Raw genomic sequence first — 13,547 nt, forward strand, 5'->3', positions numbered from 1 at the left:
CATGGAGAAACGAGACCTTAGTGGTCAGTCTTTCTAGCTCTGCTAAGAGCAATCTTCTCTTTTCAGGCTGCAGAGGAAGGAGGAGGCAGCAGAAGCCCAGCCCCTGGTCCCAGCAGTGTGAACCCGGAGTCAGGGGAAGGGCAATCAGCTCCTTCTGTTCCCATGGGCAGCATGCTGCATCCCTTCTCTGCACTGAGCATTTCGGGGGGGGGGGGGGGGGGCGGGAGGACATTCCTCTGCATTGCCCTCACCTCCAGATTCCCCCTGGAGCCATCTAGGTCTGTAAGTGCCCCTCTTAGGGGCGAGAGCCACCATAGCACATTTTGGCCAGGTGAGAAATGTGTTGCTGACATCCAGATCTGCTCCGCCTGTTGCCTCCATATGCTGCCCATGGCATTTGCTGTACTGCTATGTAGTACCCTGAAGGGACTGCCTCTAGAGTGTTTGTGTGTGTAGAAATTGATTTTTTGTAGATTTTAAGGTCATAAAGAACCATTTCAACCTTCCTGTGTAACCCTTTGCACAGACTTAAGAACATCATCTGGAAATTTCAGCCCTTCAGGCCTACAACCTCTGCTTGGAGAAGATCATAACTTTCAAAATGATGCTCAGTCTGGAGTAAAGATTGTAATAAAAGATGACACCATCCTATCCTGAGGTGAGTTATTCCTGTAATTGCTTACCCCAGGCCTTCAGCCTCTTCGTCTTGTAATTTAACCTCTATTCCATGTTTCAGGGGTTTGTTCCCTTCTCTGTACTTCCTCTGCCACTTCTGTTACCCCATCTGATGAGCAGCTGTGCTGGTTTTGGCTGGGATAGAGTTAATTTTCTTCACAGTAGCTGGTATGGGGCTGTGTTTTGGATTTGTGCTGGAAACAGTGTTGATAATGTAAGGGATGTTTTAGATACTGCTGCGCCGCGCTCGCACAGAGCCAAGGGCTCTTCTGCCTCTCAGCCACCCTCCAGCGAGCGGGCTGGGGGGGCACAAGGAGCTGGGAGCGGACACAGCCGGGACAGCTGACCCCAAGTGACCAAAGGGATATTCCACGCCACACAACGTCATGCTCAGCACATAAAGCTGGGGGAGAAGGAGGAAGGGGGGAAGTTCAGAGTGATGGCGATTTGTCTCCCCAAGTAACTGTCACACCTGATGGATCCCTGCTTTCCTGGCGGTGGCTGAACACCTGCCTGCCCACGGGAAGCGGTGAATGAATTCCTTGCTTTGCTTTGCTTGCATGCACGGCTTTTGCTTTACTTATTAAACTGTCTTTACCTCAACCTATGAGTTTTCTCACTTTTACTCTTGTAATTCTCTCCCCCATCCCACCAGGGGGGAGTGAGAGAGTGCCTGCATGGTTAGTTGGCAGCTGGAATTAAAACTACAACAGGCACCAATGCAACACTCAGTGGCACATCTGTAATACATGCCTTAGTTTTACTTCAGTGCTTTGACATCCAGTTTCCTCCTCCACATCTTTACAAGAAACCTAACGACCTAGCGTGGCCTTGCATTTTGTATTAAATAAGGCATTTGTAAACATGCAGAAGATGATTGTAAGATATTCTAATAAATGGGGTAATTCATTGCCATGGAGTCAAACTGTTCAACAGGTCACTCTAGTCATCTATAATCTTTCCACTGACATATCTGTAGTTATTTATAATTCATACTTCTTGTGACGATAATGAGCTTATATAGCAGGCCCCTCATCTGTGTGTGCAGTTTGCTACTTGCTACTATTCATCAAGTTCAGCCATTGGGCTCCTTTGATTCATTGGTCTCCAGACACAGATGAAAGGATGGCAATCTCAATTGAATGTTGCCCAAATGGAAAGATTTGACTATTAATAAATAATCACTCACGTTAGGAGATGCCCAGTTTAAACCAGCAGAGTAATTTTTTTCATGCCATCTTTGCTTCCCACTGCCCATTTTCCCTCCTCTCCTCTTACCTGTGGGAGGTCCCCACTCATGGCCTGGAGGATGAGCACCTCGCCAGGACCTGGGCTGGATGCTGCCAAGGTGCCGGCTCTGCCCAGCCTCATCGGTCCTGTGCAAACCTCAGCGCCAAGCGGAGGCATGGCACGAACCCGCTGGTGCCTGCAGGAGCCTGCCATGCACCCCACGCTCCTGGTCCCAACCTCAGGTACCCAGAGGGGAGGTGATGGTGCTGGGGCCACCTGCAGGAGCAACCCACTGGTGTCCTGCAGCGCGGCAGGGGGGCTCTGCTCACGGAGATCAAAGGTCAGGGGTGGGGGGGAAATTTCAAGGGTGTGGATGCGCCCCCTTTAAAGCAGGCATGGCCTGACCTCTGGCTGGAGAAGCCAAGACCTGTCTTCAGGAATCAGAGTAATCCTGGGTGATTTTATCCCACTCCACTTCCCTAAATCTGTGGCCGCTGCTGCTTGGCGAGGGGATTAAGGGGCTGGCGGGGGATTACGTAGCTGCTGCGGCTCCCGGCACGGAGCTCCCTCCCGGCACGGCTGCTCCTCGGGCCACGGAGACACACCGCACCCGTGGGTGCCCACCGGCAAGGGTCTGCGGCAGGTTTTTGGCCGCCCGCCCTGCACTGGAGAGCCCTGACAGCACCCGGCAGCAGAAGCGACGTTCCTGGGGCAGAGGCAACCGGGGTCACCCGGGGCTCGGCCCCACAGCAGCAGAGTGCCCAGCCCGGCAGCATGGCGGGGGCTGTGTGGGACCCCCCCCGGGGCAGCAGGAAGGGCAGAGAACCCCCGCACCCCACCGGCCGGTCCCCTTGCTGATGGTTGGCACGTGGAGGATGGGGCCCTGGGCTTTCCCATGGATGACGCTTTGGCTCTTCTGCCTCCTGCCCTCTGCCAGGGCCCAGACGAAGATCCCGCTGGAGATGTAAGTGTTTCCCTCTCTCTGCGTGGGGCATTTGTGCTGTGAAGTGGGCAATGCCATGGGCACGTGGGTGGGAGTGCCTCCCCGGTGGTGGCAGGCACTGCGGGTGCAGGCTCCTCTGGAGGGGCACGTCATTGCAGGGCAGGTGACATTCCCTTATGATAGCGGCAATAGCTCCTGGGAGAGGACATGGGCATGGGAGCCTCAGATTCTGTTCCCAGGACCAGCGTGGATGCAATGCCTCATTTTCCCTGTTCATCAAGCATAGCAACGATACTCATTTATTTAAGCACTTTGTCATCTATTAATGCTCTGCTTAATGCACTGGGTAGCAGAAGGCAAAACCAATTTAAAGACATGTTCATAAAACCCCATCACTGATGCAACTTGTGGAGATTCAGCCATGGAGGCAGATGTAAAGCAGCCTCAGGTTAGCAGCTCCCCAGTTTAGCAGAGTGGCTCCAGCAGACACTGCTGGCACCAGGGACACCCCAGAGATGCGTAGCACTCATCAGGATCTGGCAGTGGGAGGCATACACACGGGGTGTTTGAGCAAACAAAGGTGCATCTCTTCAACACACATGAGATCCAGATTGTGCAGTGCAAGGTTTGCAGCTCCAGAGCTCTGATCCCTTACTGGTACACTGATGGCTGAAAAAAAGCCTTGGTGTGCACATACACAGCCTGGGTAATACACACACACATTTATTCATGTGTGTGGACATCAGGGGATGTTGGTGGGGGCGGCGAGATAGGGGAAAGAGGCCACAGCACCTTTTCTTGCTTGTTCCTGCTCCACCTCACTACACAGGGCGTAATAGCCCTTCCCAGAGCTCTGGAGCATAGGAATGAAAAGGTCACCTGCAATACAAAGCACAGCCACGTTTTGTGCATGCACTGCATTTGGGTTCAAGTGCTAGTGCACATGCAGGGAATCTTGATGCACCTTTTTGGATGTGGGTTTGCAGGGCACCCGTGCCCATGTGCGTGTTGGTCTGCACGAGCAGCTCCTCTGGCATGGGCACTACTGGAAAGCTCCCCACGAGCAGCGTGGCATCTCCAAGCAGCTGACCAGCAGGCTAACAGCTCTCAGCAAACCTAGTTTATAAAAACTTCACCTTGTTAAGCTGATTTAGTCAAGTTAAGGAGTAAAAATGTCAGCACCACAGTTGGTAAAAGTTGTTGTGAGGCAGATTCTCTGGAGCTGTCTATGCAGGACAGTGGCTTGGTCTGGAGAAAAGACAACACTGCCATTCAGTTTCAGCAGGAGATATGTCTGATACATCAACTGAAGTCAGCTCAAGCCCTTTCCTGAGATTGAAAAAATGTTATACATTCAAAAATTGCCAATAAGACCCTTGCAGATGTGCTCACCATTACAGCCCACATGACTACCAAGAGTTGTGCTGACTTTATCCAGCAGGATCTCAGGAAACTTTGCCACCCGTTTTATTCTTGGCTGCACTATCAAGCCCTTCCTCAGGAAAGTGCTTCTGATTTGGGTTTCACAAAAAGGACACAGAAGTTTCACAGCATAAAATCTGACTTGTGATAATTTCAAACCACACAAAATAAAAATCAACTTTCCATGCCCAGTGTAAATACTGCGCAGAAATACCTTTTGGCCTTGAAATCTGTGGCACTAAGGAGCCAGCCTGTCCTTTCTGCTGTTTTCACCACTGCATGCAAGTGCAGGGATTACAGGCAGGCAATCTCTGACCAAATCCTTTTCTGATGTGTTTGGTTATAATGTGATAGCCCTTTACTACTGAGAAAAGAGTTACATCACTTTGCACAATTTGGAACTTTGTCATGTGCAAGAATGAAGAATAAACAATAAAAAAACCCCCACTTTTCTCCCCTGGTACCAAAACTAGACCAACAGCTGAATTGAACCTTGATGTTTCAAATCCATTCATGAATTTAACTAAAACTCAAAAGCTGCCCTTTTGAAATGAAATTTCAGTAGAAGAATACATTGGCCAGAGGACCAAAGGGAGTAAATCAGAAGAAAAGGGACCTGCTCCATAGATTACACAGGGACATTCTGGGAGTGCCTGTGGGACATCCTGTGGGACCAGCCTTTGAAACACCAGCTGGGTTCAATTACAGTTAAGTGACACAAGGCCAGGTGAGGCTGAGCTGCTCCCCAAGTCACGTCTGGCTTTGCTGCAGCATGCCCAGTTCATCGCCACCTCATTCACGTCTTTGCAAAGCTCACTCAGCTTTAACCCACTGGTGCAAAAATCTGCTCAATCAGTTACTAGCAATGCTTCTGGGGGGGCAAGTTCAGCATGAAAACTACCTCCTCCTCCCTCCTGGCCACCACTCTTCTCATCAGCTAGCCACGGCACAGGCAGGAGTGCTTGCAGCTGTGAGGATAGTGAAGATTTGGGAATGGCTGCTCGGCCTTTGCTTCCTGGGGTACTGGAACCATCAGGAAATGATGGTGGGAGAGGTGAAGAGGAGCCTCTTCAGGCTGTCCCTGTTGCCTCTGTACATCAGTTTCTAAGTTCACAAAGCCAGCAACCTTAGATGAAATTTCTCTGCAACCTGATGAATTTTAGGCTGATCTTTTCTCTCACTTGTTTACAAAGAAAAGAAGGAAACCTATTTAAATTCGGCAGGCTGCCCTTAATTTCCCAGTACTCTAAGGTCACTCCCTTCCCTGGCAAAAAATTGTCTTTTAAATATGCAAATGACAGTGTGTTTCTGCCTCTTCACCTGCCTTCTTTTCAAATTCCCTGGAACACCACCATGTATTTTTAATTACTCGCTCCTCAGCCCTGTCACACAGGGCTTCGGGACCTTTCTGTGCCCCCTAACTTTCCAACCAGCACTCCAAAGATGTGAGCCTCTGGCCCTCTCTCTGCTCCCCCTTCCTCTGTGCCTCCTTCCTGCTCCGATTTCAGACCAGCAGAGATGTCCACTGCCAAGCTGGAGCAGCTGCTGCCCCAGGCGGGCTGGGAGAGCCCTCCCAGGGGAGCGCCTGACACACAGGGCACCCACGTAGCAATTGCAAAATTACACAAGCCCCGACCTTTTCTCTCCTTGACTTCAGCTGTTACTGGAAGTTTCAGCGTTCATACATTTCAGCTTCTTTTGCCACAGCCTCAAAGGCTAAAAACCCACCTTCTTTTTTCCTGTTTTTATGAAAGCGGAGAATCCCAAGTCATGCTGGACTTAAGGACTACACAAATGAGCAGATCCACAAGCAGCAGGGCTGGGGCTTCTGTGAAGCTGCCTGTGGCTGGCTTCTCTGCTGACTGATGGTTGCTAAGTTAGTACCGAGGACCTTTTACCTCAATAAGAGCATCTTTCTGCAGAAGCTGCCCAGCCACACCCACTAGTTAGAAATTAATATCAAAGAATCTTCCACCCTGCTGTGTTGAAAAATGATGAGTGCTGGAAGGAACAGGAGCGCACACATGGCCATGGACACGACACAAAACAGAAAGAGCGAGATCATGTGCACCTCATTTCTAAGGGAGGGAAATGGGGTAAACATAAACCTCCCTGCTAAAATTACTATCCCAAACTTCATGTTTAGGTTCTCACTTTCTACAGTAAAAGATGAGGAGACTGGAGAATATTAGTTAATATCAGCACAAATCATCTCGTACATAAAAGTCAGAAAACCAGCAGCAGCAGATGGGCATTGAGTTAAATGTTGATCCTCATACCTCAGGGAATGTGTTAGTCACTACAACAAACAGGCAAGCATCCCATGGGGTTCCTGTTTCTGGTTTCCTCTTTTATTCTAGGCTTGCTAGAATAACTTTGATATGGGGCAATAAATCCTGGTCTCCTAGCAAATAACTACATTCTTTCTTCTCTAAGAATGAAATGTAAAGATAAAAACTCTGGCTGTCAAAATAAAATGCAGAGCACAATGGCCAAAAAAACCCCAACAAAACACCCCCCCCCCCCACCCCCCAGGGAAAAAAAAAAAAAAAGAGAGAGAGAAAGAAAGAGGAAATCTCATTCTTATTGCATTCAACTGGTGCTAGATCACACTCAGTGGTTAGAAATGGATGCCCTGTTGTCAATTAAGCAGTGATTAACAAAGGCACCCACTCTTTCATTACACTCCTTGTATGGACAGTGGAGAGAGGTACAGTTAGGAGCAGAAGCCTTATGTATGCTCCAAATCATCTGCTATAGCTGCCTATCTGTCCCTGTTTGCAAGAGGGGGCCCTAAACAGGCTTTCCTAGGCTAAAGTTAGCTGTTGTGATTATTCCACCATTGCTGTGCTGGCTTTACTCCAGAGCTCAGCTCTACGTGGTGTATTATTCTGCTACAAAACTGGTGCAATGCACTGAGAAATTAGGCCCTGAAGTCTGTTAGGACTGGAAGAAATCTACTGGAAGCCATAGGTAAGATTCTGCACCCCATAAATAAGTAGTGTATTTTGGTAAGTGAAGAAACCCATTTATTCCATTAAATAAATCTCTCCTAAGTTAATCCTTGTAGAAGGAACTGCATGTAGGTGGAACTGCCTAATGTGAATCATGTAACAGATTTCTGATGAAGTGCTCTGTCAGTTATGAGAGCCATCTATTTTGATTTGGATGGCTCGCTGTTCAGGCTGCTCTTCAACATCCTTATGTTCTCCATGTGGTATTGCTATCATCAATTATTTACAAGATGGCACAAATGTGAGTAGTGTTTTACAATGATGAGGTGCATAAGCTACTCTGGTGTTATCAAGCCATAACATCTCCACTGAGAGCAGTGAATTAGTCTGGCTTGTTAGTCTCTGCCCCACGCAGGTCTAGGAACTGAAGGCAAGGGGTGAATCCTGACAACTTTGTTCAGGTCTGACACTTATTTCTCCTCAGCAATCTTGACATTAGGTGTCTAGTCCTTCACCCCAGGCTCCGTCTGCAGTCAGTGAAGACAAATAGATGTCTGCAGAGAGCTATTTATTTCACTTTGCTAACAGTAGAGGAAACCAGATGATAATCGAAGACCAAATGTACAACTTCTGTACCTCTAAAGTTAGGCAAGACAAATTCCACTCTGAGTCAAAACATAATGATTGAGACGAGCAGAACCCAGTGTTTCTCCTTGTTGTCCAGTGTCCCGGACAGGGTGTCTAAGAGCAGTGCTTGCCTCCTGCCTTACTGTTTGTCTGGCTAGCAGTCTGGGGAGGAAGCACTGCCATGGTCCCTGCAGTGGCTTAGAGAAATACAGGGCAGGTGGAAGGGTTTTGTACTCAGGAAGATGGAGTTTTTCCCTGTCTGAAGAAGTAAGCAGTTCTGCTGACTTTGAATTATTAACACTGATTTTCTTTTTTTTCCTCTTTTTAGTGTGAAGTCTTGGGCAGATGCCTTCAGTGGGGAGCTGTACTCCGTTGTGACTAAGTATTCAGGCTCTCTCCTGTTGCAGAAGGTAGGCAAAAGCTGCGGGTCATCTCCTTACGTAGCCCTTCAAGGTTTCCCCCTGGGGTGGAAAAAAGCCAAACACGCAGGTCTCCAACTAACCTTCAAAACCGTGCAGGTTCATACCCATAAGCAGTGATGCCCTGTGGCCATTCTCCATGAACTGGGGAGGGGGATCCATCTAATGCCTTTCCTGCTCTCATTAGCATGACCAAACACCACCTAAATTGTCCCATTTTTAAAAAATACTTTTTAACAGTACTCCTCAAGTTTCCCCTCATTTTCTAAGTGCATATCAGTCCCTCTCCTCCTTCTCATCACTCACCTGCTCATTGTCACCCCATCATCCCCTCCTGCAGCTCTCCAGCTGGCACTCTTGCTCCTTTCTACTTCCTCATCTGTCTCCTTCCAGTCACAAATAAATTCTTCCAACTGTGCCTTTAACATTCCGCTTTGAACAGGGTCTCTGAGGCAGGTGCTCTGGAAGTTGTGATCCTTCAGAGGTGCAGAGCTCTGCGTGGCCTGGTCATCAAACGATAGGCACTGTTGCACTGAACTCTAACAGCATGAAAGGGTGTAGCTCCAGGGGCTTTAAATAAATGGTCCTATTTGCAGCTGTAGAAAAGTTGCCCGGTTACCTCGATTCCTGAAGTCAGAGGTGAATGGCTGCTTCTCTTTCAAGCTTGAAGAACTCTGCATTGCAGCAGCAGGGTTGTGTGGACCAGCACCTCCTAAGTACTGCTCAAGGGTCCTGGTGGCTGCTGAGTGCATCTGAAGGGGTGCACTTGCCCCTCTACCTCATGTGGCTGTCCAGTTCCTTTTCTTTACTCTTTCTCTGGTTCTTCTCAATACAAGACATGCATTGTCTCTCAGGCCTTCTGGGTGTCCAATTTCTGTCCTCGTATTAGTAGTAACATCCATATCCCAGTGCAAACAAAAGGATCTGGGTATCATCTGCCTTGCCTTGCTGCTGAGCCCTCAGTTTCCCTCCCCTCACAGTGCTGTTTTCTGTCATGACTAAGGGAGCATCTCCTGCAGCATCACCTTCGCTAGGCTTGGCCAAGAAAAGCCTTCAGCATCCATCATAAAGGTCTATACTGATCATCAGCGCTTCTTAGGAGGAATGTGCCACCATGCAATAAAAAACTGTCAGCCCTGATACAGATACTTCATGAGGCAGCTGTGGTGGGCTGCATACATGCAGGCAAAAGTTTGGCTTTTACCAGTTTTGATGACGTTTCTGCATTGTCTATTCTTCCACGGAGTCCTCAAGCAATAACTGCCAGAGGCAAAGTGTCATGCTAAGGCACCTCTGGTGAGTGCTGGAGCTCCAGTGGGCAGGAGATAGACTGGGGTTATTTGACTGTGAGGTATCTCTGCCTGATGCTGTATAGGGGTGCTTCAACACAGGCAACTTGCACTGCTTCTGTGGCTGTTTCTACTAATGGATTAAGGGAGTTCATGTTCCTTAAGGTCCAAAAGCCAGGGGGACTAGGGAGAACATGGGTTAGATTGAAAGTACCAGTGTTGTGAAAGTTAACAATGAAGGCCAAGGATAGCAGATGTGGCGCTGAGGTGGATGTCAAGACAGCCGTGCCGTGTTGGCCCTCTGGAGATCTTGCACCAGATCATTTCACGTTCTTCTGTCCACACTACATGTTTTGTCTCTCGGGATCTTGATCTCTCTGGGGCAGGGGTTATATGAGACCTGCAGATGCTAGTGTAGTGCCACTAAAAATGAGAGTCATGGCAACCAGAACCTGAAAAAAAAATCAGCTTTTGGTTTAATTCACTGGAAACAAAGAAAAATAATTTCTGATTAAAAAGAAGCCTGAATGTAACCAGATTCAATCTAGCATTCATGTCATGGGGAGTTAAGGCAGAGCTATGTTTCCCTGGCGGTCTGACAGCCTTATAGAATAATTGCACTTGCCTGCCCCAGTCCACATCCACATGGTTTTGTTCCTGGGCAGGGGAAGGTGTCTGGTTTGCCCTTGCATGTGTCAAGGCCTGGATGCAGCACAGACTGATCATGCTTTGCACAGCTTTTGGACACACCTGAGTGGGGGACAGTGTCACCCATGACTCAAGAGGGAAAATGTCCTTCAGTGAGTCACTATCACCACTGTATAAGGGGGTACAGATGAGCTTGATCCAACCTTGCTCTGTTAACACTCCAGTAAAGAGTCATCTTCTAAATGCATGTCCTGCCCTGTCTTAACTTTACTTAAGCAGTTTAAAGAGCTCAGGTTTACCTTTTAACCCTCAGATCCCACTTCTTGAGCTTTTTCATTTCCCCTTATTTCCCTGGGACTAAGGAAACAGAGGAGGACCAGCCCAGCACCCACTTCTTCAGTACTTCTCTTGGCCTCCATTTCTTTAGCAAGCATTGGGTCAGACACCTTCTCTCAAATCTCAAAACAGGGACCATCCTGGAAGGCTTCCCCTGCATCCCTGACAGCGCTGCTGCAGGACAGCTGCAGGAGGATGAAGACAAAGCTTTTACTAACAGGCAACATTTTCATGCCCCATGAGATGCACCTTGGCAGACCCGAAATAGCTTTATGTAGATCACCACACTGGTGCAGACTGCAGACAAGTCAGGCCTGGGGAGCCAGATACACTGACGTCTGGAAATCCAAACACATCTGCTCCCCAGACACCTTCCTCTTTTTGGGCCATCGCCTCTTTTTCACATGAAATACCTCTCTGTGGGCATGAGTAAGTACAGACCAGCAGAAGGGGCCCAGACAGTTCTTTCCTTGGTGCTCATTTGAGTCTATGTGTATTTTGCCTTCAAGGAAATACAAACTGAGAGATAACAGCACCTTTCATATTTTACTTCATGTCTCCCTTGTGCCTAATAGACTTGAAGTAACTAGATATTGTTGCTTTGTTACTGAATATTTTCCATGTAAACCTTCTCTTTAATATTTAGCATAAACTTCCTTTTGTGGCTTTGAGTTTGTTTGGTTTTCTTCTTGGTTTTTGTTTGTTTCCCCTAGAAGAACCATATTATCATGTTGTGTTGTGGTTTAACCCCAGCCAGCAACTGAGTACCACAAAGCCACTCACTCGTGCATTTCCACCACCCCCGACAGAGGGACGGGGGGGAGAATTGGGAAGGAAGGTAAAACTCGAGGGTTGAGATAAAGACAATTTCATCATTAGAATAAAATAAAAGAGGAGAGAAAAAGGTTATAATAGTAACAAATATTATTATAATGAAAAGGAGGGAGAAAGGGAGAGGAATAAAATCCAAAGGGAAGGGAGAAAAGGGAACAAGTGATGCACAATACAGTCCCTCACCACCTGCTGACTGATGCCCAGCCAGTCCCTGAGCAGCAATTGGCAGGTGTCAGCCAACTCCCTCCAGCTTTATATACCGAGCATGACATTCTGTGGTATGGAATATCCCTTTGGCTAGTTTAGGTCAGCTGCCCTGGCTGTGTCCCCTCCCAGTTTCTTGTATCCCTCCAGCCTTTTTGCTGTCAGGGCCTGAGAAACTGAAAAGCCCTTGAGTTAGTATAAACATTACCCAGCAGCAACTAAAAACATCTGTTACCAACATCATTCTCACACCAAATCCAAAAACACAGCACTGCACCAGCTACGAAGAAGAAAATTAACTCTATCCCAGCTGAAACCAGGACATGTTGCAAACCCAGTCAATTTCTTACCAGGTTTTATTGTTCCCAGAGACCTGGTGAACGAGTAGACATCTCTTGAATCCACAAGGGCAGGTTCTTACCCTGGATCAGAGAGCTTTGAGAAAGTCCCAGGCAGTCAGGATATCATCAAATCAAACCTCACAGAGGTAGCAAAAGCTGAAGAGTGGCTTTGGTTTGATGGCCGAAGCATTCAGTCTGTTCTCTTGACTATTATGCAGCAGAGTTTAAGATAAGCTTGCACACTTAAACCTGGCTCAGATAATGGGTCTGTATTAAAATGCTGGCTGGGGTCTAGGACAGCTGAAGGCAATACTGCTGGAGTAAAGAGACAATGCAAAAGGCTGAATAGGGGGAGGGCAGTAGCATCTGTCCAGAGCTAAGGAACAGAAGGTTTCAGCCTGTGGCTTATTCGGTCTGTTTGTCACAGTTGTGCTGCTGCAGTTAGCCTGGCAGCCACCAAAGACCTGGGACCACCAATGACAGCCATGCCAGGAGGATACCATGGTGGTTCTGTGCTTCTCAGGGCTTGCCTTCAAGTGACAGAAACACCACCATCTTCAGCAGACCCAAAACCTGATTTTTCTCCTACTGTGTTAAGGACTCATAAGTATTTCTGAGAATTGCCTCCTGCTTCCTTCTGTAGCTGAGGTGCCCATTGTCTTCTGCGGTGGATAGGGCTGAGAAAGGACAGCAGGGCTTGGTTCCAGCTATGTAATTGCTAGAAGACAATACAAATAACTACATAGCAAAGAACAGACAAAATCAAGAAGTGCAGTCAAGACATTTTCCTAGGTGAAGATGAAAGGAATGTCTTTCACACTCTTAATATAACTTCACTAGCAGTGAGTAATGCAACACTGTGTACTTCAATGGGCCAAGTTTCAGGGAGTTGGGACCAAGAAAATATATTTGGTGACATATCTCTATTCACAGATAAAATTTAGGATACTGGATCCTGGATATTCTACTTTTAAATCACCACCCCCATCACTGCAGAAGGCGAATCTTAATTAATTGCTCCTGCTGTTTTAAGGGAATACTAAGTACTAGATGAATGTGAAAAGATTTTCTGTTAGATGAGAGTTAACAATGTGGCCCCTTTTCAACATCAGATCCTTTCAGCCAGTTCTCCTAAGCCTGTCGCTGATTCCTGTTCTGTAAATCATAATGATCTGATGACCTGAACCCTAAACTCAGGTTGGGCAGGTTAATCTTGGCTGCCTATAAGCACCTGTGTTGACATATGCTGCGTACTTTCAGCCATGGTGTCTGGTAACAGTATTGAAATCACAGGTACTAACTACTCTGTTGCCTGCCTTTAGGAACTCTTGCCGTGAAAATTCATTAATAGCAGGAAATTTTAGTGGTAGGAATACAGATACAGAATGGTTTGCTGGATTGTTTGTAGCAAAAAGCTAAAAGGGGATCTGAACTCAAACCTGGTGTATTCCTCGCAGCCAACTGAAAATGCAGAAAGTTTTTTGGGTTATTTGTTTGGTGGTTTGGGGTTGTTTTCTGTTGTTTTTTTTTTTCTCTTCCCAGCTCTGGCTAGTTCCTTGGGCTGAGATGTGTGTTCGGTATTAGCAGACTGCTCATGATCGCTCATGGTTACTTATACCCTATTA

At 47.5% G+C, this 13,547-nt stretch overlaps 1 protein-coding gene and 1 long non-coding RNA gene across 5 annotated transcripts in view; both read left to right on the forward strand.

Annotated features, from left to right (window-relative positions):
- The first annotated feature begins 234 nt into the window (after positions 1-234).
- LOC121088471 lies at positions 235-972 on the forward strand. The gene is made up of 3 exons (XR_005827959.1): positions 235-331; positions 527-658; positions 737-972. It is a non-coding gene; the product is annotated as an uncharacterized LOC121088471 (long non-coding RNA).
- Positions 973-2,436: 1,464 nt separating this feature from the next.
- Positions 2,437-13,547, forward strand: part of CACNA2D4 (calcium voltage-gated channel auxiliary subunit alpha2delta 4) — a 140,424-nt gene continuing 129,313 nt past the window's right edge. For all 4 annotated transcript variants that reach the window (XM_040596512.1, XM_040596514.1, XM_040596515.1 and 1 more), the window contains exons 1-2: positions 2,437-2,869; positions 8,180-8,261. In XM_040596512.1, the coding sequence (XP_040452446.1) occupies positions 2,763-2,869; positions 8,180-8,261 (189 nt within the window). In that variant the 5' untranslated portion in view covers positions 2,437-2,762. The remainder of the gene's footprint in view (positions 2,870-8,179; positions 8,262-13,547) is intronic.

This window comes from Falco naumanni, chromosome 5 (assembly GCF_017639655.2).
Source record: "Falco naumanni isolate bFalNau1 chromosome 5, bFalNau1.pat, whole genome shotgun sequence".
Lineage (NCBI taxonomy): Eukaryota > Metazoa > Chordata > Aves > Falconiformes > Falconidae > Falco > Falco naumanni.